General features: G+C 46.1%; 1 protein-coding gene across 1 annotated transcript in view; it reads right to left on the reverse strand.

Moving 5' to 3' along the window:
* The window catches only part of TANC1 (tetratricopeptide repeat, ankyrin repeat and coiled-coil containing 1), a 229,711-nt gene that overhangs the window by 45,604 nt on the left and 159,812 nt on the right, over window positions 1-24,295 (reverse strand). Inside the window, exons 8-14 of the mRNA XM_082658840.1 lie at window positions 17,218-17,481; window positions 10,701-10,823; window positions 9,587-9,868; window positions 8,658-8,815; window positions 6,086-6,317; window positions 4,767-4,933; window positions 2,354-2,961 (exon numbers count right to left, since the gene is read on the reverse strand). Of these exons, the coding sequence (XP_082514966.1) occupies window positions 2,354-2,961; window positions 4,767-4,933; window positions 6,086-6,317; window positions 8,658-8,815; window positions 9,587-9,868; window positions 10,701-10,823; window positions 17,218-17,481 (1,834 nt within the window). The remainder of the gene's footprint in view (window positions 1-2,353; window positions 2,962-4,766; window positions 4,934-6,085; window positions 6,318-8,657; window positions 8,816-9,586; window positions 9,869-10,700; window positions 10,824-17,217; window positions 17,482-24,295) is intronic.

Below are 24,295 nucleotides of genomic sequence, written 5' to 3' on the forward strand. Positions count from 1 at the left end.
CACGGGGAACAACGCGAGGTCCTTGCCCTGAGGAGGTCTCAGCAACTGGACTGGAGACACGTAAACAAGACAAAATCCAGCTGGAACGGCACTGTGAACGGACTCAACGGGAGCACAGAGGAGGCTAGCTGACCCCGTTCCCTTGTGTTTCCAGTTGCTCCCTCTTCACTGATTGTGTTTCCCTATGCTGTCTCAATGATGCTTCCAACAACGTCCCAATCCCCTGCGTGGTTAAAACATAAACCAATACCCTTCCCCACCCTCAAACTACCCGAAACCTCTCAACCCGTCCACTTCCCATGCCAGGACGTTGGCTCTCTCCTCTTTCACGCCTCACAACCCAATGGAAGGAATCTCCTAAGGATCTAGGACCCTCCTCCCACAATGAAAAGCCAATGGCTTCCCCTTCATCCTCACCTTCCTTCACTTCTTGTCAGCATATACCCCCCTCACCTCCTTCCGTGCAATCCGTCTCCTTGTCCCAGAAGTCCAGAGCTCCCTTTCCTCTCACTGCACTTCCTCACTACATCCCACCATTGTCTCTCCATCAATGATGCCAGATCTTCAACGCCAACCTCTCCTCCAACCGTTTAGACCCCACCTGCCTCAGAACCTCACCACCAACCGCATAAACTCAAACTGCTAAAATCCAAAGCCGCCCATGCCTTTCTTACCCACTCTAAGAGCAACGCCATTCCTAGTTTCTGAAGCTTAACGCCTCAGTGTGACCTACATACGGCACCTCCTTCTGCTCGACTATGCCCACAGGCCAAGCCAGGCCTGTCTATCTCATGTCAGCAAGGCTGGCCTCCACCTCACTATCCTCCTAGAAAATGAGCTGATTTGACTAAACGTGTCACAGCACACATTTCACCTAGTTATTACGGTCTGGCCAAATAACCTGGAACTTACAGTTTATAGCCCCAAAGCAGGTTCAAAGGACAATAAACTCTTAGCCCAGTACTGCCTAAGAAAACACCTTATCCACAACATGAAAAGAGCTGCTAGACCTAGTGTGTCAATGTTAAGTCAACAGTCATGGAAGGAAGGGAGTGTGCGGCCCACAAGTGCATATTCATTTCATCTCTGGCCCCAGCATCTGACGCAAGGTCCAGTCCAGCCCAAAGCAGACGGTTTAGCAGCTTGTCAGACCTCTTACACGAGGCTGAGAGCAATTCTGACTCACAGAGGGCAGAAGCCATTCAAGACAGAAATGATGGACTTCCCTGGTGACACAGTGGTTAAGAATCCACCTGCCAATGCAGGGAACGTAGGTTCGAGCCCTGGTCTGGGAAGATCCCACACGCCGTGGAGCAACTAAGTCCGTGCGCCACAACTACTGAGCCTGCGCTCTAGAGCCTGCAAGCCACAACTACTGAGCCCACGTGCCACAACTACTGAAGCCCACGCACCTAGAGCCCGTGCTCCCCAACAAGAGAAGCCGCCGCAATGAGAAGCCCACACACGGCAATGAAGAGTAGCCCACGCTCAGCAATGAAGACCCAACGCAGCCAAAAAAAAAAAAAAAAGACAGCAATGATGTCGGCCAAGGCCAGGGCCAGGGAGAGGTGGTGGACATGAACACACCCTTACTGAGAGCGTTCGCACCTTGAAGCACCCAGTCCTTCACCCTGACTGGCACCATATGCCACAGGGCAGGCAGGCTTCCCACCCGTCTCCTCCCCTGGGCGGTGAGGAGACCTGCATCCTGGCCCAGACCTGCTACAAAGCCTCAGTGGAACCTCTGACTCCCCGGATGCAGGTGCCCCATCGCCATCTTGTAAGTGGGGCATCTGAGCTCTGAACCTGAATCCTCCCGACCCCAAATCCCAGTCTGTTACATAGTGCAGAACACAAATGCAAAACGAGGAGGCCAGACGTGATGGCTGTGCTGCCCTCTGGGCCCACAGACACATCAGATCTCTGGGACAAGATGCCACAAGCTCAAGGGGTGGGGGAGTGGCAGCGCCGAGGATGCGAGACAGTCCACAGACCCTCTGGTGAAGAAACTGAGCCGTGAACAGGCTCGAAGGAAGCCCGCTGTTCCCTGCAGCTAATGCCACACTCTCCCACGGGTGACCCATGTGCAAGGGGGCAGGGATCTAGAAGTGAATCACCAGAGAAATATGGCCCGGGCACTGCCGAGCTTCTCTTTCGTCCAAATGTACTGAGGAGTCCTAAAATTCCAGCAATCAAAGGAAGGAAGCTTTTGTTGTAGCAGCAGAGAGAATTTTCCATCACCCTTCCTGAATTATTCATGCTGTACTGTCTTTCTGTTAAAGAGCACAACTAGTGTTTGGAATCCCTTCCCCAGTCACACATCAGACTCCCTGCACAGAGCTGCCCGTCGTACCTGGGTTCACACAGGAAGGCCGTGTTTTCACCATCTGCTCTCCACACGAGCCACTCCCTGAAGGACGGGTGGCAGAACATGCGGGTTTTGTCTCGCCTCTTAATGAGGAAGCAGGAGAGGGCATCCATCCTCTGCTGAAAGTCCTCCCAGCCCTGCTCCCCTTGGATGTGGCCGGCATTAATCGCCTGGAAGATCTGCTCGTCGGTCATGGGGTGGAGGGACGCGAGAGCCACGTTTAAAATGGGCAGCGCTCTCTCAAAGGCGGACTGGGTCATGAACTTCATGTTGCACTGCAGCAGGTAGAGCTCAGACAGCGACACGGGCACCACCTTGTAGCTGGCGCTCTTGATGACCAGGTGTCCCCTCTGGAAGAGGTCCAAGGTGAGTTTGAGGTACAGGTAGGAGCCGAGGCTCCGCAGCACCAGGTGGCTGCTCACTTTCCCGATGAGGGCGGCGTCGGCCTTGCTGTTCAGAGAGATGTTGCTGAGGATGTCCTGGCTGCTGTGGACCCTGTGCTGGACGTAGGCGTGCAGGTCGCTGTGGATGTCCTTGTTGTCTGGGAAGTCATCTAAGGACAGCTTGACGAATGGCAGCTTGCTCACGATTTCCTGCAAAAGAATGAGACGCCCAGTGCCACTCCACAGAGCTTTCTTTTTCACGTCAGCTGCATTTCAAACCAGATCCACTGGTTTCCTTTCAAGGAGGATTTTCACGGATTACAGGGACTCATTGTTTTGTATTAAAACATGTAATAGGATAAACTGAAGATAAAAGGCTTATGTGAAAGAAATTCCTGATGCGAGATCAAATCAGAAAAGGCTTTCCTGAGGTCCTCATCCGAGGACGCAGAGCCAAGAGAGATGGAAGAGCCTCAAGCAGATGGCGGCAGCCTGGCTGCACCAGCAAAGGGGCAGTGAGACCCCCAGGTGACTTGATACCCGTAATCTTTACACTGTGCAACTGCTTATAATAACAAGGACAGACACAAACCAACGCCGTACGTCTAAGACCGTGGCCAGACGAGAGGCATCCTTCACTGTGCATTAGATACTGGGGCTGCATAACCCAACTGGGACATCTGAAACTGCCCCCAGGCTGGGCTCCAGTGACAGCCTGCCGTAACCAAGCTGCTGGACATTCGTAGAGCCCACTGTCATTTTGGTTTTCTGTAGTTGCTGTTTTTTGGTAAACTTAAATTGAAGTGCGATACACAGAGGTGCACAAATCCTAACTGCACAGCGTCAGTCACTTCCACAAAGTCAAATATACCTGTGGGACCAGCAGGTAGACAAAGAACATTGCCAGCTCCCAGAAGCCCCGTGTCCCTTTGCCATCCCACAGATAAGCATTGTCCTGACACCTAACAGCAGAGATGAGGTTTTTTTTTTTTTAAATCCCTCTATCATTTGTGAAGTAGCTAAGTACATGTCCTCATTGAATGTGACAGTCGTAGGAGATAGGCTGAGGACAATTACCGCACCCCCCCCCATTTTACACAGATGCTAACGGAGCCTCTGAAAACTTACACAGCTCGCATGTAAAACACAGGACTCCTGCTTCTGTGCTGCTGACTGCCAGATTCTGCTCGCTGTGTGAAAAATGACTGAAAAGTGTATGGATCAAACGTCCATAAAAACAAACACCAAGTTCGAATGAGGTCTAATTCTACTTTTAAGGAGGAAAGAAAGAACCCAAATGCTATTTTAAGATAAATATCCTAAAAGGGAAAAGATCAGAATCTAATGTCTCGTGTCTTTACTAAAAATGGATAGGAGGGAAGGAGTCAATGGCTGTTAAGATACAATTTTAGGGTTTAAATGGGGGGACAGATGAGGAAGAGAATTTAAAAAAGAAAAAAAAACACTCTTCATCTCGCTGCAAGCGTTACCTCATGTCTAAGTTTTATGAAAAACTAGGCTTTTATTCAGAATAGGCCTTAAAAATCTTTCTCCTTCATCCCTCCCTTTTCCCTTCATTAAAACAAACAAACAAACAAAAAAAACCAAAAAACAAAAAAAACAAAGTCCCACTACAAACCCATACAAATAACTACAAGCAGGAATAACTTTAAAATCTGGTAGACCTGTTAGCCAGGCGCCTCAAAGAGCCCCCCCAAACTGAGTTATGGTGAACCAGGGCGAGATACTTCTATTTTAGAAGCACAAGTACAGCTTGATGATAATAAGAAACTCACTTGACATCCTGATAAATGTGCCTTGGGGGTAAAAAGGTCAGAGTTTTCCTGTTTAGAGCTCTGTGCACTAATATGTCAAAGCTCTAATACAGTTTTCGATTCAGCAGCTAAATGGTTGACAACAGTTGAAGCTGTTAGCATTCATCTAAAATCGTAATTGTAAAAACTGTAACATTGGGGTTTGGGGTCTTGGAAAGACATGTGAGAACTCTCTTTTACCTGAAAATTCGCTCTTACAGTCACAATCAACTTCAACCACGCAGGGAATTTAGAAATAATCTTGGTAATAAATGAAGACAGTGTATCTCCGTAATCAGGTTTATGAAACTCAGCTTCGTTTAAACCATCTATCAAAATAATGTACTCTTCTGCAGGAATTTTCTGCTCTAAAGGAGAAAAGAATTTTTTTTTAATTAGGAAATTATACATTTCTATAAGATAGCACCCCCCCCAGTGTATTTTAATGCACAATTTAAAGTGTAAGGAAAACTAAAAAGGTTCACATATGGCAGAAGACATGGTTTTCACAGAAGCATGCTTTCTATTAAATTTGTAATGAAAACCAGAGCGCAGAGCCTAAAGAAAACCAATTCTCACCAAACAGTTTTCAGAAACGTACTGTATTACACACATCAGCAGAATCTCACCCCTGTGTATGATACACTTAGCTCTTCAGAAACTCCTGTCACTGGGGAGAGCTACAGCAAAGATAACCAACACGGACCGAGATGAAACCTGCCAAAGACTCTAGGTTTCCCCACCCCGCAACCCCGCCTAGAGCTCCCTGGATGGATTCTGGCGAGGAAATCTGACCCTCAAAGGGCAAAGCATCCCGTCCGAGGCACACAGCCAATGGAGGCGAGAACTCTGCTGCAGAGACTCCTCCAAGCCCGAATCTAGTTTTCTATTCATTAGTGCCAACTTTCTGCCCAGGGATGAGGTGCAATGACGACATATCTGTTTCAATTCCCTCTCTCTGGCACCATCTGGCAGAAGTGCTACGTAGGCAGGTAAACTAGCTCAAAAGGTGAAAAGCAGAAGGGGGGAGGGAAGATGGAAAGTCAAAGGGCCATAATATCACTAACGCCCCTACTGTGGAGAAGATTCAAGGGCAAAAAAGCCAAACGGACACTTCTAGAAACAGCTTCAGGTTCAACTGAGCAGAGGCCCCTGGAAAAACATGCCGGCAAGTTCCCCAGACAATCAACTTACACCCCTGCGCCTTAGGAGTGCAAAATATGCAGGCAGCAGTTCCTAGACAGCAAGTCATCTAAGGAACCTATGGTTACAAATTAGCTACTTTGGAAATGTTCAACCGCGGAGTGAATTCTCACTAGAGATATAAAATTGAAAACAAGGCCATCTGGAGTGGAGCCAGGAGGAGCCCTGCGGAGACGGTTCTGAGGAAGGGGAGGAGAGATGTACTCACATCCTCCCTGGGCCCACTGCACTCGTACCCCAGAGTCAAGCGGACCCCCACCCCGCTTCTGAGGACTGTCCTGGGGAGAGGGAGGATACGGGTGGCTGCTGGGAGGTACCGTGTCTCAGGCTTGCGAGTGGCTCCAGCACACCCCTCTTGAACGCGGCCACTGGGTCCTGCACACAGGACCTGAGGCTCAGCACGCTCTGGAGCTGGGGCTCCCTTATCAGCAGGTCTCGGTAGGCGGCCAGCTGATGGGACCGGCAGAGCAGAGCGGCGATGCTGTGCACGAACTCGGGCACCAGGCACGTGTAGGTGTTGTCGGCCTGGCAGTAGTGGTAGGCCACGACCTGCAGAAGAAGCAGAGTGGTCAGCATCGCCTCATCCTCTTCACACGGCACCCTGCGGGCTCTCCATCAGGGATGCCATTTTCCCGTTCTCTGAGGTAACAAGAAACGTTGCTTCTATTCCCCAAGACTGAGTCATTATTTAGCTTAATTGATCCAGTTATCCCTTTAGTTTGGGAGGAATTCTGAAGTTTGGCAAATTTCAGGCCGACTTTTACTTGCAGCCACAAGTCCGTCTTGACCGGCACTAAGATCAGCACAAGTTACTCTGTATTGAATATAAACTCATAAAAGTCATTCACAAAACTTAAAGCCCACCCTGGCTTGAAACAATTCCAAGCAACCCCGACGTTCTCGACATCCACAAGTACCATATTCACTACATTTCTGTTTTCAAAAACAGCAGCATCTCCTTGGGGAACTCATGTGCGGCCCCCAAAAAGCAGATAAAATTGGTGGCAATGAAAGCCAGGCTCTCAAGTCACAGCTGCTTCCTCTCCCTGGCAGGAGGGCCGCCGCCAGCGACACCATGGAGAACTTCAACAGCAACACTGTCTGAAGGATCAACATCAGACACTACCAAATTCCTGCCTATCTTGCAAAGGGACACATAGGAGGAGGGAGGGTCCTGCCCAAGCACCGAGAGGATCCTTTTTGTTGCGATGGATTTGAAGTGGCAACAGGCTAGTCATGAGAGAGACCCACAGGGAAGTACCAAATGCGGCACTGTCTTGAGAGGAGAGGCACACTGCCGATCAATGGAGAATCTGAGACTGTCCCAAACGAGGATGAATGGAGGCATATACGTACAAGGTAAGGGGGGTGCAAAAGGTCAAAACACCTCATGTAAAGTGCTTTATGTTTTTCAGAAGGGTTTGCGACACTGCTGTCCCACTCAGCCCTACAACCCCTACATAAGTAGGACAAGAACCACTAGCTACGGTTCAGAGGTGAGGGCAGCACACAGACAGGTTGAATGACTCGCCAGGGTGACAGACAGTCAATGGAATATCTGGGATTCGATTCCTGGTCTGTAGACTCTTAAAAAGCAAGGGGCAAGTTCCAAAAAGCAGTTCCAATTTGGAACTGCCCTGTGACTTCTCGTTTTTATTAAATTTATCATCGACACTCAGAGGAAAGCTGACAGCTCTTCGCCTCTCACCTGGAAAGAGATTAGCTGCAACGCAAGAGGACCTGTGAGCTTGTACGAACCACCAATGAGCTAGTACCACAGTCCACCTAGCATGGTGTTTGGCAATCCAACAGTGGGCGATGAAACCAATTTGGAGCCATAAAAGTTTTTCTTTTTTTAATTTAATACAGTGAATTTTATAGGATGTAAGAATAAGTGTAATCTTATAATGCTTTTTCTTCAGTTGGGTGTGTGATGCTGTGTGTGAGTATCAGGTGTTTAGTGTAACATGTATTTCACATTATGGGTCACAAAGTGGTTTGAAAAATCACTGTCACGGGGTGGCTTTGACGTCTGCACTACATCCCTCATCTCAGATCACCCACTCATGACCAGAGGACTGCCCCGAATCAGTGGTCAGGGCATCAGGGCTGCCCATGCTGGGTGAGGAACGGCCCTCATCTGGGAAGCAGAAGCGAGGAGAAGGGACCTGGGGCAGAGGAGCTTTCCTTTCAGTTCCCCTGCACCAACCTCACCCCAGGGGCTTTCCTCGCTAGATGCTTCTCACCGCTGTCCACCCCTGGTGGTTCTCCAGCTCCACCAACTCACGCCACTGCTGCCCCAGGAGACCCAAGTGGCTCACCAGGAATGAGAGGTGTAACCGCTTCAATGCAGGAGGGCAGCTTATGAACCTGTGCCAGATGTCAAGCAGATAGAACATTTCAGAAGGATCATGACTGACCATGAATCTAGGAAGGGAAAATTGGCCAAGTCTCTTACAACATCACAAAACACCTCTGACAGAAAGACACTTGGAACCAAGGGCTCTAGGCAACAGAGTGCAGGTGGGGCGGAGCCCTGGGTCACTGGGTTAAAGGCTCCCAATCTCCTGCTCTCATACGCAATGAAGGAGGACACATGCTTATAAGGATGGATTTGTGGCAAGTGCAATGATACCTCTGGCTGCTTTGAGGAACTCTTTCAATCCATTGTTTAGGAGGAATAAAAGTCTACTGCCAGTGTCCTAAGATACTAATTTTCATTAATACCTTTTATCTGGCGTACTCTACCACAATTTTATCAAAAGCTACACTTTCGCATTAAGTAACCCTTGTCTCTGTTTTAAGATCCCTTTTTAAAATTCATTTCTCAAAAGGCAAACTAGCAAGCCTCTCTCTTTGGAAGGCTCCCAGAGATCAGGAGCAGATTACCTTAGAAGCGAGGTATTTCACTGCATCCTCTCTTGGTCTCTGGTTCTCTGGAGTATCAGACCCAGACCCAGGGGGGGGTTTAGCTGCATTGATACCACTTGTAGAAGAACTTGGTGAAAGCAATGGAGTGAAAGGAAGATCCTGGGAGGAATCTGAAGCTGCAGCAAAGAGACTAGTTTCATTATTTACAACAAGGATAGGGTGGAATATTGAACATATTTCTTGGTCGGACCCAGAAAGTATTTTAACGGGTAATGAGTGAACATGGTAACAAATGCAAAAGCCCAAATGGGGATACAAGGCTCCCTCTCAGCCCTGTCTTCCGCCTTCCAGGTGCCCTCCCAGGAGAACTGCTGTTTCTGGTTTCCTTTATTACGTTCCTTTGGGTTTAAAAAAACAAAAAACCTTTCCTGGCTCACTTGTCCCTGTTTACCAAGTGTTAGAGACACTGTCTTTTTTTTACATATAAAGTAAGCTAAGCATAGTCAACTATTTGGCTACTCCTGATTTTAGGTTAGTTTTTGTACTTTTGGTAAATCTGGCATAGAAGACAAAGGCTGTGGGAAATAGGGTGTGAACGGATTCTGCGCAGACTCCTTCTGGCTTGCTGCGCCAGAAGTCTAACCCGCTCAGTTTTAGGACCCTGCATTCCCCAGAGCATCTGATCAGGCCTCACTGCCCACATCAAGAGGGGGACAGACCTGACAGTTGGGAGAACACCAGGGAGGGCTGGCCTCAAGCCAGGTTATAGCCACAGAGGACCATGAGAGATAACTATTGATAGTTCTCCAGCATACAATCGCCAACCTGATACAGCAGCTGGGACAACTTGAGGAAAATGGGGAATTTATGTCTATCCCAACAGCAGTTTCCTCCATCTATCGTACAGTAATATAATAAACTAGACAAGCAGTTAAACAGGGACACACTTTTCGGTGATGAACTGGGGCTGTTGGAAGCAATCTGCCTCATGCGGCTTCCGTGGCAGCTCAGTGCCACCAGCTTAGAAATGATCGCCGTCTTCCCAAAGCCCACGTTTCCGACAACCACGGCTCCTCTGTTTTCTGTCAGTTCTGTGTTCCTCAAGTTTTCTTCTATCTGGTGAAAGAGCCAATCCCTTCCCACAAACACAGAGTCTGTAGTTATGCTCGGTACTTCGAACAACAGGGGTTTCAACAAAATGTCTTGCGGCTTGTAGGGAGCAAATCGTGCTTAGAAAAAAAGAAAAGATCATTATTTTAGAAGAATGACATAATTTTATACACTAAAAAACTCAGTTTATCATTGCTTGTATGTTACTTTTAGCACAGACTTTAGTTTTACAACACAAGGGATCTGGAAGTATTAATATTACCAGTTTGGTTCCAGTAATACTTCCTAATACCTCATTTATCGTACCCTATTGGCCTTACAAAGGGTCCTATTAAAATGACTTTCTAGTCCTTTCATGCTTCTAAGTTATTTTCATGACTCAAGAGAGACACACAGAGGATTAGAGAAAGTAGTGAAGGGACCAAACCATGTCTCATCAGTTTATCTGAAACAGTACTTGAGACATGTTTCTTCCACTCCTATAGGAATAAAATGGAAATGCATCGTCCCTGGAGACAGAGTCCCAGCTCTTATCAGGGTGTGGTGGTGCTTTGCGCCCCTTATGGTGAGATCATTGGCCACCCAACTGTGCACTACGGGTAGAAGAAGCAGGAGGTGGCCCATACAGCCCAAGGAACTGTAACAAAGCCGATTCTTTGTTGACGACCAAAAAAATCTAGTGAGTGTTAAAGGACTCCTCACTTCAAAACAACGTATTGCAGAATAGTTTTTCAACTCCAGAAGCAAGTTAATCACATACTATAAGGAAGAAGCCCCAAAACTGTTAAGGATGGCCTCCTAGCACACCTTACTAAAAGATAAACTTTTCGCATACACACTTCATAGCATGTTTTTAAAACAGCTGGCTTGAGTGCTGGTTACCACAGACTTTCCGTATTTAGTGAATGAGCTCATCATAGCCATGATCACAGCGGATGCAAAGATAAATACCTTTAACTTCCTGTGCCCTGCCTCTGGCCGTATTGTGCCACGGTAACCTAATTGATGTCCGAAGGGGAGCATTTCTCTGTCCGTCTAAATAACTCAGATCTTCCAATTTGGTTGAGCTCGTCGCTGTAATATTAAACTGAAGTTTAGTCTCTTCAAAGTTGAGTTTAATATCATACCCAAACTACTATAAATTATAAATTACTAAGCAATTCATTTCAGGCTTTCAACAAAACTTACTTCAGGGTGATTTTGGTTTTGTTTGCCTACCCCAGTTAATTTTTCCGGCAATGTCGTTAACTGAAAAGTGGACAAAACTAAGTGCTCCTCATTCTTGAGTCAAAGTCACGTTGATGTGGTTGCCAGGAGTCTCCATTACTCCTGGAAAGAGACAGACCTCACCAAAAAATCTTATGAAGAAAACTGACAATCGAGGGTCACTCAGTAAAGCTTCAGTACTGACTGCAAACACGCAGCATGGTGACCTGTCTTCTCTGCAGCTCCAGGGAGCCTTCTGCTGTTGCTGGAATTCCAACCTTGTTAACTAAGTGAGCAGATTCTGCACGGACAATTCCACAGTGCTCAGAACCCTAAAAGTCAGCTTTTGGCGGTAAAAGTAGCCGAGTGGACTTTACCAGAAAGCTTCAAATTTTTATGTATACGTTATAGATTATATATTATATTACATCTATGTATGCATTTTTTAATTCTAAAAATAAGTAATCACATTTACCTCTGACCAAATCAATAAGACTCATAGCACAGAGCTACCTGTTAAAAAGCATTAAGGATCATTAACTGAAGCATACATCAGTTCAATTATAAAAATAATCAGTACAAAATAATTTTGTTAATTCTTAGCAAGTCTTTAAAGCAAATATACAGTACGTGTTTCTGCCTTAAAAAAAGGGAACCTCCTCTTATTTACATACACATCCTAGGTCACAATGAGAAAAATCTAAATAAAAATAAACCTAATTTGGTTCGTGGGTTAAGTAGTCCAATTATAAAGTACCGACAATCCTAGACATATGATTATCTTACAGGATGATAAAATACATGTTATCATTTGAGGGTAAATGACGGGGGAGAGGGACTCATATTCCCAGGGCTAAGGCTTCTAAGGACTGGTGAAATCATTAGTGCAACAAACGCTGGAGGGACAGAAGTCAAGTTGGGCCATCTGCCTGCTGAAAACCCTCTGGCTACCCCACGGGCTCTGGCCCAGCTGCCGACCACCGACCAGGACCACCTGCCCGACCTAGGCCCTTCCTTACTTCCCCTCCTAAGGCCTCGGTCCTTTGCTTCCTCACTGTTAGCACCACCTCCTCTCATTCCTTCAACAGGCACCTGCGTGGCTCCATGGCCTGCCTCTGTGATGATGTGTCCCCTCTTGCTGCAGTCTCCAAAGGGCAATCAACCATGTGCCCTACTCACCTTCCCAGGCCATGGAGAAGGATCAGACACCTTGACTCTAAAAAAGCACACACTGATGCTTCTTCAGTGCACACCCACAGCCTGTTCACACACCCCGTACACGTTATGTCAATATGCAACACAAAACTTTCCTGTTAGAAAGACTCGGCTAACTCCTTATGCAGGACGTCCAAATGGGCCTAAATTATGGGAATCCAATGGCAACCTCTAGCTTCTCTCCAGGTCCTTCACAACCAGGGCATGTGAAACTTCTCAGAGGGCCGCAAGGACCACAACCATCACCCTGGCTCCCTATAATAATATAGCTTGGAACATATTTCCAGGTTCCCACCTGGGACCTGGGACTCTGACTCGGGCCTCTGCAAATGCCCCCCTCCTCAGCACGCCTCACTGTGAATAAACGCACATGTTGAAGGCTGAGGTAGAACAATCCACAAGCTGGTTCAGTTTAGAGCTGGAAGAGCCACGACTGCCTGACCGGCTGCTGCTTCAGCCCCGGAGGGCACAAAGACGCCCGCAGCCTCCAAAGGTTTCCCGTTTGCCTTTCCACCCTAACCCGTCAAAACATGACATTCAGTTCATAATCTCGTAACAATGGACAGGTTTAAGAAGAAGAGACTATGAAGGGCATGCCAAAGAAAGGGTTGCAAAAAAGCCCTAGTTTGACACAGAGGCAGAAGACAGTGGGGTTTTGAATGCCTCTTTTCAGATATCCAGTCACCACAGCTTCAGCTCTGAAGCAAGCAACAGAGCGGCCCCAGCAACTCCAGAGCTCTATTTAAAACATGAATATGCTGCTTTGAAATGGACCACTGCTCAAATGGGCTGCAAGCCCCCAGCTGCCAGCTCCCTCTGCTTTCTAAGGTATCATCACAGCCACTGAGAGGGATGGAAAAGGAGCAGCAGTGACGCTGCAGCTGCTTAGCACCGCACCCAGGAGACGCCCACCCAGCTGATCAGGTGACTAGGCTGACGTGCTGTCCTCTCACACGTGCCTACGGATGCTCGGACACTACAAAAATTAGTTCGCTTCTGGTATTTAACAGTAAGTGCTTTCAAAAGCCTGAACGCTATACAGGGCCCAGAAAAATCAGAGAGGAAACAATAATTTCATGCTGCAATAAACCTACTGCTAGTATCCCTACAGTTAAATTAATTATAATTAATTTATACTCACTGCATACATACATTGTGTCTAACATCTGGGTGAGAGGTACATTTTAAGACGCTGCAGGACAGAGGGTTTTTTTGGGGGGAAAAGGGGATGGGGTGGAGTAGGTGGAGTGAGAAGCACAGGGAGACTTCTCTAAGCTGAGCAAAGGGAAACATCTGTTGAAACACCATGGATTAACCTATCAAAGGTAAATACCATTAAGTCCAGGGCAATTACCAGTTAGAGTTTCAAGAAAATTGGTTGGTAATTTTGCTTGTTGACTTCCTACACTAAACACAGTGTTCTGTGATTCACTTAGAATTTCAAAAGACAAAAACAGGTAGTCCAAAAGGTAGAACCCAGGGACCTCCCTGGTGAGCCAATGGGTAAGACTCCACGCTCCCAATGGAGGGGGGGCCCAGGTTTGACCCCTGGTGGGGGAACTAGATCCCGCATGCCGCAACTAAGAAGCCCACATGCCGCAACTAAGAAGCCCACATGCTGCAACTAAGAATGGGAGAAAATATTTGCAAATGAAGCAACAGACAAAGGATTAATCCCCCAAATATACAAACAGTTCATGGAGCTCAATATAAAAAAAAAAACAAACAAACAACCCAATCAAAAAATGGGCAGAAGACCTAAACAGACATCTCTCCAAGGAGGACATACAGATGGCCAAGGGGCACATGAAAGGATGCTCAACATCACTAATTATTAGAGAAATGCAAATCAAAACTGCAATGAGGTATCCCCTCACACCAGTCAGAATGGCCATCATCAAAAAATCTTCAAACAATAAATGCAATAAATGCTAAAGAGGGTGTGGAGAAAAGGGAACCCTCTTGCACTGTTGGTGGGAATGTAAATTGATAGAGCCACTATGGAGAACGGTATGGAGGTTCCTTAAAAAACTAAAAATAGAACTACCATATGACCCAGCAATCCCACTACTGGGCATATGCCCAGAGAAAACCGTAATTCAAAAAGACACATGCACCCCAATGTTCACTGCAGCACTATTTACAATAGCCAGGACATGCAAGCAACCTAAATGCCCATCGACAGGCGAATGGATAAAGATGATGTGGCTGAGTAAATTACTCAGCCATAAAAAGGAACGAAATTGGGTCATTTGTAGAGATGTGGATGGCTCTAGAGACAGTCATACAGAGTGAAGTAAGCCAGAAAGAGAAAAACAAATATCATATATTAACGCATATATGTGGAACCCAGAAAAATGGTACAGATCAACTGGTTTGCAGGGCAGAAATTGAGACACAGATGTAGAGAGCAAACGTATGAACACCAAGGGGGGAAAGCAGGACGGATCGGGGGTGGTGGTGGTGGGATGAATTGGGAGATTGGGATTGACAGATATACACTAATATGTATAAAATAGATAACTAATAAGAACATGCTGTATAAAAAAATAAAGTAATCTTCAAATTTTTTTTAAAAGAGTCCGCATGCCACAACAAAAGATGCCACAACGAAGATCTCACGTGCCACAACTAAGACCCAGCGCAGCCAAAATAAATAAATAAATATTTTTAAAAACAGGTAGAACCCAATTATCCAACTTCTGGATTATCCAAGATATCATTTTAAAGGCTTCTCACTCTGCTTTTTAATGAAGGAATAAGGTGTCCGCTTCATACATTTTGATGTGGCATATACAGTAATAACCTGACTGCAGCTTTCTAAATCAATTCCACTCCAACAAATGCTTTTGCAAAGAAAAATCTCTGCAGAGCAAAACAATCACCACAGCTGGCCAACTTACTTTCATCATCTTTGACCAAAAAATTTCGCTGTACGAGACAGTTAACACGGAAGCGACAACTCCAGTTCTTTGTGACAGGCTCAGTGACAGTACAGGCAGGCAGCCTTAGGAACTTGTTTCCATATCCTCACCCCCCAGGGGAACCATGTCCCTTGGGGAAGCTGGCATCACCCTTCCTTCACCTGCTAGTCCTTACTCGGCCCTCGTGTACCAAAATACCTTTCCCATCAAATGGCAATTTCTCTGTGTTTACGTGGACCTTGACATGCAAACACTTCCAAGAGATTTCAGTATACGGTCCTTCCCATTTTACTTCAATCCTTCGAACACTGAGCGTTGCCTGCTGCCCTGTTTGTAGCAGCCTGCCTTCTAATCCCTAGATAAACAGCTCTGCATATAGTCTATAACCTGAGTCTTTTATTCTTTTCAGTGATACTTGAAAAATCTTGGCATTCCCTCTTAACTGAGGTTCAGCTTTAGGGGTAAGAGGGTGGGCAATGAAGAATCTACCAGACTCCCAGCTTGTTAGCAGAATTGATACTACTATGATGTAAGGCACTTGCCTATTTCCTTCCAAAATACGTTTTTAGTGTATAAAATATGCAACACGGAGAAATGAGCAAACCCATTAGGCTGGGCAGCCACTGCTCAACACCAGAGGTGAAACCCTCCCAATTCCACAGGAGGTCCAGTTCAAGTGCATCCACAGATGCTAATGAATGAGCACAGCAGAAAGCAGAAAGGCCTGCTCTGTAATCACTGCAGTCTCCTGGAAACGCTCAGCTCATACCCACTGTCACTTCACGTGGCAGGAAACCCCATAAAAGAACATCAAGCAGAAAACATAACCCGAAAGGGGGTCCTTTTACCACTGTTAAGGTAATTTATTAATGTGTTTCCTAATTTTGAAATAGCTTCATTAAACTGAATATGAGTTTGCTATTTTGTTGAAGTCAATAAAGCTATGAAGTCCTGGGATAATACAAATGAACCATTCATCACATCCAGGTAAAAAGGGTCTAAAATGCCTTGGGTGCAACATATTATGCCGTAGATAGTGGGAGGGTGGTGGGAGGACACAAAAGCTTCTGGAAGAATCATCACTCAATACGCATAAAGCTCTCAGTACTTCCCTCTGGCAGGCACGCCAAATCCCTTTGAAAGTGAATTAAGAGTTGTGTCTCTGAACTTTTCCATTAGGGCCATTTATTTATCAGCTGCTTCAGAGTTCCACTGTAAAACACACCCAATAACAACCAGAGCGGCCTGGCACATCCCAAAGGAGCAATATAAAATCACAGAGAAATCCTTTGATGTAGGAAGAAAGATCCTGGGTCCAGGCCTTGGCAGAGGAGAAATTTAAAGGCCTCATTGGTAACAAAGATGATCAAAACAAGTTCCTCTTCTAAATTCAACAGAAGAGCACTGAGTTTAGAAACTTGGGAGCTTAAAGCAGGCACGACAGCTCAGAGGCAGAGTTCCCTTCCCCACCCGCTGAGAACTAGTCTCCTTGCCTCACAACCACTCACTGACCAGTCACCCAGCACCAGTCACCACTTCTGCACTCTCGTCTCAGCTCTGGCTGCCGCATCTTGCTGAAGGGCACGTCTGTCTCACCTATTTTCATTTCCTCTCTTTCCTGCTGCTTGTGTTTTAAACTATGAGCTCCCTTGAAACTGAATTATACAAAAATTGGACCTCGTATCTGTGTGATGGGCCTCAGTTACAAAACCTTAGTTTGAAAGTTGGATTAGAAATTCTTTGAGCTAATATTAACAAACTCATTCTAAACAACAATTCCCATTGACCAAGCTGTAAATCCTCAATTAACTCCGGCTCAAAATAACAAAAAACAAGGACAGAGTTTTTGGTGCTTTCTTCCCTCAAACACAAAGAGCCATACAGTGTAAATATTAGATTTAAAGAATTCCAGAGGGGGGAGGGTCACTTAAAGACCATTAAGTGCGGCCTTATGTTTACCCTCATGTTTACAGATGGGTAAACTAAGGCCTACAAAAGGTAAGGGCCTGACCCATGATCACAAGTTTGGCCTGTGTCTGGATTAGATTCCCAAGTGAAGAGAGTGAGCAGGGGGCACCTCAGACCCAGTGAGATCACCCTTCCAGGGAGAGGCGTGGCCTTACCTGCAACTGAGTTGGGCCGTGGCATTATTAGCGAGCTGGAGCTCTGAGAATAAGGGACCGGACCATCTCCAACTGAGGCTTCGGCTTTGGGCAGCACACTCTCCGCTGGCCCAGGGGGCTCCTCTTCTGCCACTGGGGAGCAATTATCTGCCCTGCGGTCATGAAGCACTCCCTTCTGTACCCCTAACCTTAGGCTTCCGTCCTTATTCCATTCCAAACTGGAGCCACTCCGGTCATCATTTTCGGATGAACTTGTAATCGTGGCTGAAATGAGAGACCAAAATACTTTGAAGGAAGCCAGGAATTGCTGGTGCCGTTGAGAGTACACACACACACACACACACACACACACACACACACGCGCGCGCGCGCGCACACACACACACGCACACACCCTTCCCCATGATCAATGGAAAGCTTTCTGGCCCGCACAGATTTTTATCAAAGTATGTTTCATACAGTGTATTTTAGTAAATTAGAAGAATGTTGCTTATCAGGGGAAATAAACTGCTAAATCATTCTACAGGGGAGGAAAAAGAAAACTCTGAGAAGAAGATAATGAAAAAGCTGTCTAAAAGTACCTGAGAGCTAACAGTAAATCTATGTAATTTGGAAATGATATAGCCTGTCTTTTAACAAAGATGAATTGCTCACAAAAGAATTCAAATCTCATTAAATTCCCTTGAACCTTTAAGTATTTTTCCCAAATTAATAACATTTGTGTATAAAGAGAGGGGGCAGGGCAGCACAATAGTTAATACAGAAGAGATGCAGGAGAAAAATCTATAAAACAAAAACACAATTATTAAGTCAAGCAGAAATTTGATCCTTAGAATTAAACTTTATAACATCTGTTCAAGACGATCCAGAGAGGCTGACGTGACTTTATTCCTTCAGCAGCTCAGAATGGAAACCTCTACGTAACCAGCGCCGGGAATACGCAAGCATGGGAAGGGACACTTGATGGCAGAATTAAAATTTAACCTCTTCGAAGAAAAACAGGATGGAAAAACATCTTGGCAAAAGAGGACGAATATGACGAAGGAAAGCAGCAGCATTCACTCCACACATCTACAAACAGCCACTTCTGACTTAAAGACGCTGAGCCATATGTGATCCGCTTGCAAGCAACACTGGCTTGAGTCCTTGAGAAGAGAGACCAGGTCCTCTGATCTTTATTTGGATCCCAGCAGCTCAGGCCCTTAACTGCAAGACTCAAATGGGAGTGCACAGGGTCAGAGGGCATTCAGGACCCAGCTGCCTGGATGAAGCTGCTTCTTCAACATACCCCGACGATACACACTTTACCAGCAGGCTGGTGAATTAGCTCCAACAGAGTCTGTCATCTAGGATCAAAGGGTCTGAAGGGGTTTGGTTTTCTTTATTTTTACAATGCTCTTTATGGTTTAGAAGTAAGGACAAAACAATTTCCTCCTGTGATGCGACCGACCGCAGGGTATCCTGTCCCAATTCTCAAACTATCTTTGCTCCTGCTGGACTTACCACCCACTGCTTCTCTCCCTGTTTAAAAATCCCTTCTACATGCTGAAGCCTCCTCAGAGGATTCACCACGAGCTGATCCCTTCCTTTTCTGAGCACATACTCAGTGCTCAGTAAATGTTTGCTTATTCAACGAATGAGCAAATGAACAAACTACATTTAATCTCACTGTTATTGGTTCAGGATTGTTGACATTATGTCTCTAACCAAAGTGTAAGCTGATTTGAGATGGGCCTGTCACATCTTCAGGGTACCTGTCATTACTCCCAGCATTTCCAAGTTTTCTAGCAGGCGTATGAATACTAATCCCTCTATCTATTTGGAATCGATCACAGTCTTCATTGTGTGGTTTTTAAATGGATCATTCATATTAGCATACGTATATTAAGTATGACTCTTTCCATCCTAAAAATGCAGGTGGTGGTAGTAATAGCAGCAGTTGATATTTATTGAAGGTTACTGTATATATCATGGACTGTGCTAAGGGCATCAGAGGAATACTCTAATTTATTAATGAGATTATTGCCTCAATGGTAATTAGTTACTAATGATAACCCTATTAATAAGCTGTGACTGTGTTCCAAATTTTCATTTAAAAGTCCAGTGCTCAGGACTCAGAAAGCTTTTCCTGCAGGCACGTTGTCATTAGGTTCCCAGGCTACCCCAACACCTAAGTTACAGAAAGCGGGTGGGGCGACTGGTCTGGTTTTTATGTTGTGGCTGTTTTATCTGGGGGCACACGTTCTTAAGGTGAAAAACAAACAATGTCAGAGTGATGTTCTTTCTCCTTTGCTCTCCCGAAGTGCCAAGCGCTTCAGAATCAAACCCCTAAGGATCTGATCCTAACTCAGACCTCAAGCAGTGGGAACAGAAACTGGGACTTCCCTACTCCCTGTGACCAGGGACAGCACCAGAAGCAGGGCTTCCGGAACCCAAGCAGCAGCTAGGCAGGGACATTCTGGTCAGGGCTCACGGGATGCTGGGACAGGCTGAACGCCCAGTTCTGTCAGCACAGCCACAGGTGCCCAGGCCCTGATGAGTGGCACCATTCAGGTCGTGGCAGTGAGCGGAAGGGAAGCAGGTAGAGGAAGAAGGCCCCCAGGCAGCTGGGAAGAGAAGTCCCAGATGGGGCCACGATTTCAAAAGGAGGCTATTACGAGTTTACAGTATGTTTGTAAGGAGGAGACTCTCCCACTGTCCTCAAGAAGTTCAACTAAGGGACGCGTTCCAGAGTCCACACTGAGCAGGGCCCTCTCAGAGGCAGGCAGGTGAGGAGCTCTGAAGCCAGGGCCCTCCCCCAAAGATGCTCCACTAAGATTGCCCCACTTCACAACATTCCTCCCTGGGATCCAGTACCAGACCCAGGCTGACGGCTGGAAGCCCCAGCAGTGAACTTTCATCTCGGTTCAGCTCTGAAGCAGATCCAGTGGGGCAGATGAAGGCCCCAGTTCTCCCACACGACCCAGGAAGCACACCAAAGAGGGAAGCTCCACGTCTCCAAGAAAGGGAAAGTATTTCTTATAACACATGACAAGCTACTCAAAAAATACTTATTCTTCTTCCAAGCTAACAGAAATAAATTCCTAATTAAGTTAACCCAGTCACCTTCAAGTTTTAACACACACAGGGCAACATCCTAACTATGATGTTTCTTTTTAAAAAAAAAAAAAAAAAAAAGCTCTAAAAAATCAGTGCCATTTGACATTTTCCAGAGACTGGATAATCTTGAAAAGTTCCCTAACAACTCAACTCAAAAATTCTAACATCTTATGACTTCAACTATTATAGATGCCAGTGTTCATCAATTAAGACTTGCCATCATCACTCAGGCTGGGTCTCAGTCACTCTGCAAACACACAGGATTCTGTAAAATGAGCAACTTATCAGGCCTTAAGTTTTACCAAGCTGCGAGGTTAGGCTGTGCCTTACAAGTCAGTATTATATTAGGTTTGGCACTGCTCATTGATTCTCATGTGCTACTACTTCCGACTCTCCATGTAACTTGAAAATTCCTTTTAGCCAAGGACAGGGGGTTATCTTCCTCTGTAGAAACAGCACATTTAACCAGACCTACTAGTGCACTGGTCTATACCACCTCCAAAGCACTTTCTAATTATGTTAAGACATATACATGATCACCACAACACGAGAGAAAAGGTGGAAAGGCTGAGAACCATCAATCCCACTTTATAGATATGGAAACACACTGGGAGAAACTGATCTCTCTCTGTCTCTCTCTCTCTCTCTCTCTCTCACTCACACACACACACACAGAGTTAGTGGTATGTCCCAGTTCTTTTGACTGCACATGCAGTGTGTATTAAAACTCCCTTTGCCTTGTACGATTCTCAACATGTAAAAGGAGTTCTGTAAAGTATCTGTGGCTAAAAAGTATTTTGCAGTTCATGAAATCTGCCTTGTTAAAAACAGCAGCCCCTGGGCAGGGGCTAGTGGAGAGAGGCCAATCATGGGCTCACAGCAGCCAGGAGGGAGTCTGACAGGGAGGTGGGGGAAGCAGAGAGAGAGACCCACTCAGTCATTAAACGTTTTGCTACATATGGCACTGCAATAAAATGATTCCTTCTCCTTCCCAACTTTCCCTCATCCCCTCTTTGCTTATTGAAGGTTCTTTCATATGCTGAATGTTCACTTGAAACAGAATTTTAAAAAACCAAAAAAACAGTAAAGTCCAGGGCCCAGTAAGTAGTTTGGTGGGATCTAAATCAAGTTGTAGGTTTAAAAGAACATCAAGAAATAAATTAAGGGACTTCCCTGGTGGCACAGTGGTTAAGAATCCGCCTGCCAGTGCAGGGGACATGGGTTCAATCCCTGGTCCAGGAAGATCCCACATGCCATGAAGCAACAAAGCCTGTGCGCCACAACTACTGAGCCCACGCGCCACAACTACTGAAGCCCGTGCACCTAGAGCCTGTGTTCCACAACAAGAGAAGCCACCACAATGAGAAGCCCGTGCACTGCAACGAAGAATAGCCCCTGCTCACCGCAACTAGAGAAAGTCCACATACAGCAAAGACACAATGCAGCCAAAAATAATAAACAGATAGATAGAAATACAATTGACTATTTAACGTATTAGTCCAGAATTATAGATGGACTAATAGAATTACAGATGGACTAATAATTATAGACTAATGCATTAGTCCAGAATTGTTTAGAAACTAAGGGCCACTGATATCAAACGTATACACAGAGCCAAATTCTTCTCTCTCTTAGCTCTGGAAAAGACAAGAGGTGAAAAGTGCCAAGGGGCTTGGTTCAAACTTTGGCTTTTCTTCTTTTGAGGACCCACAAGGGGGTATGTCTCTCTGGGCCCACTACTAGGAATGGGCACATTTTTGTCTTACCTTACTGACATCATCTTGTGTGTTTGATTGTATTTCTCCCTTTACACAGGTTACTAGGAATCTTAAAACTTTCTGCCCACTTATAAGCAAAATTAATAAAATCTTATGAACCTGACTGCTGACTTCATCTTTTCTCTCACTCTTTCCCAACTCATACCTTCCCTGAAAAAGAAAAATCTTGTTTTAGCAAATGCCTATGAGCATTTCAAATCCACTAGGGAGGGATGAAATATAAATAAATAAGTATCCCTAGGAAATAAGAACAACAATAGTGGCTAACATGAATATTATAATAGTGTTAATCATGTCCGGGTCCTGTTCCAAACTCTCTCCCTGGGAGAGAAAATTAGATAGAAGGGCATATGTAAAGTGCCTCGTATATCATAAGGACCCAAGAATGCTTTCCTCCCCATACAACTGAAGAAAAATAAAGTAGCACTAATAAAACCCAAACAAACACCTTTCAGCTTCTATATCCAGTTTAATAGTTGACGGGAAGAGTCTAAAAGTTAAAACACGGGACCGAAGAATTAGAGACCAAACAAGAAAGAAGTAGACCGGTTGCTTATGAAAGTGGAGGAAGGGAAGAAGTGAGTAAAAAAAGGAAAATCCAACTAGTGCAGACACTGTCTCTTTGACCCGACTGCATAAAGATCATCAGCGACTCTAGAAAGCGAAGAACGTCCCACCGAGGCTGGGGCAAGATCAAAGTGACAGGTCCAGGAAGCCACGGGCCCACCACCTGGTCCTTTGGACCCGACAGCACTCGGTGCACTCCTCTGCTGTGCACTCCTCTGCTGTGTACTCACGCCTCACACGGTTCAGGCTGCCGTGCCACACTCTGGACTTCCCTGAGTGACAAAGGGGGAAGACTGCAAGGATGAAACCAGCCTGCTGGGAACCTTCTGACCAGAAATGCCAGACTGTGCTTCTCCCTCTGCCCCACCCACATACTAACAAACCGCAGGGAACAAAGTCTGAGGCTTGCTACTCTCACCTCCGGCAGCCCAGGAAGGCGAGCGAAGGCACTCACGTCTGGCAGGATGGGAGCAGGGGGTGGGGGGGTGGCCTGAGTCACCTCTGGCTCTTCCTCTCGCCACTCTGCGTGGACAGCAGCGCGTGGCTCCTCTGGCCAGCCCTGGGGAACCGCCGAGGGCCCTGCGCTTTGGCTCGTGACAGACAGATCTCTGTCCCAAATCTCTGGCTCAGTGCTCACGGCTGTGCACAAGGCACACTCTGCTGTGACAGGCAGCGAGGCCAGGGGCCCGAGCCACAGCCACGCGGTCACAGCAGCGCTCCGTGGGCAGCTGGGGCGGGGCAGTGGGGGAGGGGAGGACAGGCCTCCTCACTCGGCCACACCATTCCAACCTCAGCCCCACCCCACATGGCCCAGACTCAGTGGGACAGGGCAGGCAGTGGCCTCCGGAGAACGGCCTGCGGACCTGAACAACAGGAAGTTTTCTAGCAACAGCACGTGACACGGTGTCCCCGTAAGGCTTCGCATAACCCGAACACCAAAGGTCTAGACGCTGGCACTTCTGACTTAGTCCAATGACTCCACAGAATTCTGGATTCTTCCAGAAAAAAGCAGAAGGCACTATCAGGGGTTGGTATTATTATGCACCTACGGCATACACCTTCCATCAGAGGGCACTGCCATGTTTTAAACCCTTTTCAGCTAGTGACAACTTGCCCAAGTTTCAAAGGGCAGGAGACCACTCTTTGGTTCCACAGGTAAACAAGTTTTAAAGTAGATACTATGCCTATCTCTGTTGTCCCAGTACTGAAAAAAACGTGCTCCCGGTGTGCAGTCGGGGCCAGTAAATGCTTCCGACAAAACAGCCCGGAGAATCCAACCACGGTCTGAATACAAGTATAGCAAGCGCTTTGCTAACTCGCATCACCGCCAAGGACTCCTTTCCCATGTTAAGTACGTTACCAAATTATATATGTAAAAGCAAATTTTCCTCCTTCACCCAAGAGATTAAAAAGCTTCTATAATTAAGGATGATTTTTTAAATTGCAGGCAGTGTAGCAAAATGAATAGTAACACAGATTTGAAACACTCTAAATAGTTATTACCAAATCAATTTCAAAGCATTTCAATTTAGTAGCAAGCAGGGCAAGACAGGTGGCAACAAAGCAGTATTAGCATAAAATCAAAAGGACAGGAGTTACAACAAGTTAAAAAGGAAAATAAAGTACAATTAATT

Source organism: Grampus griseus (assembly GCF_964374135.1).
Source record: "Grampus griseus genome assembly, chromosome: 7".
Classification (NCBI taxonomy): Eukaryota; Metazoa; Chordata; class Mammalia; order Artiodactyla; family Delphinidae; genus Grampus; species Grampus griseus.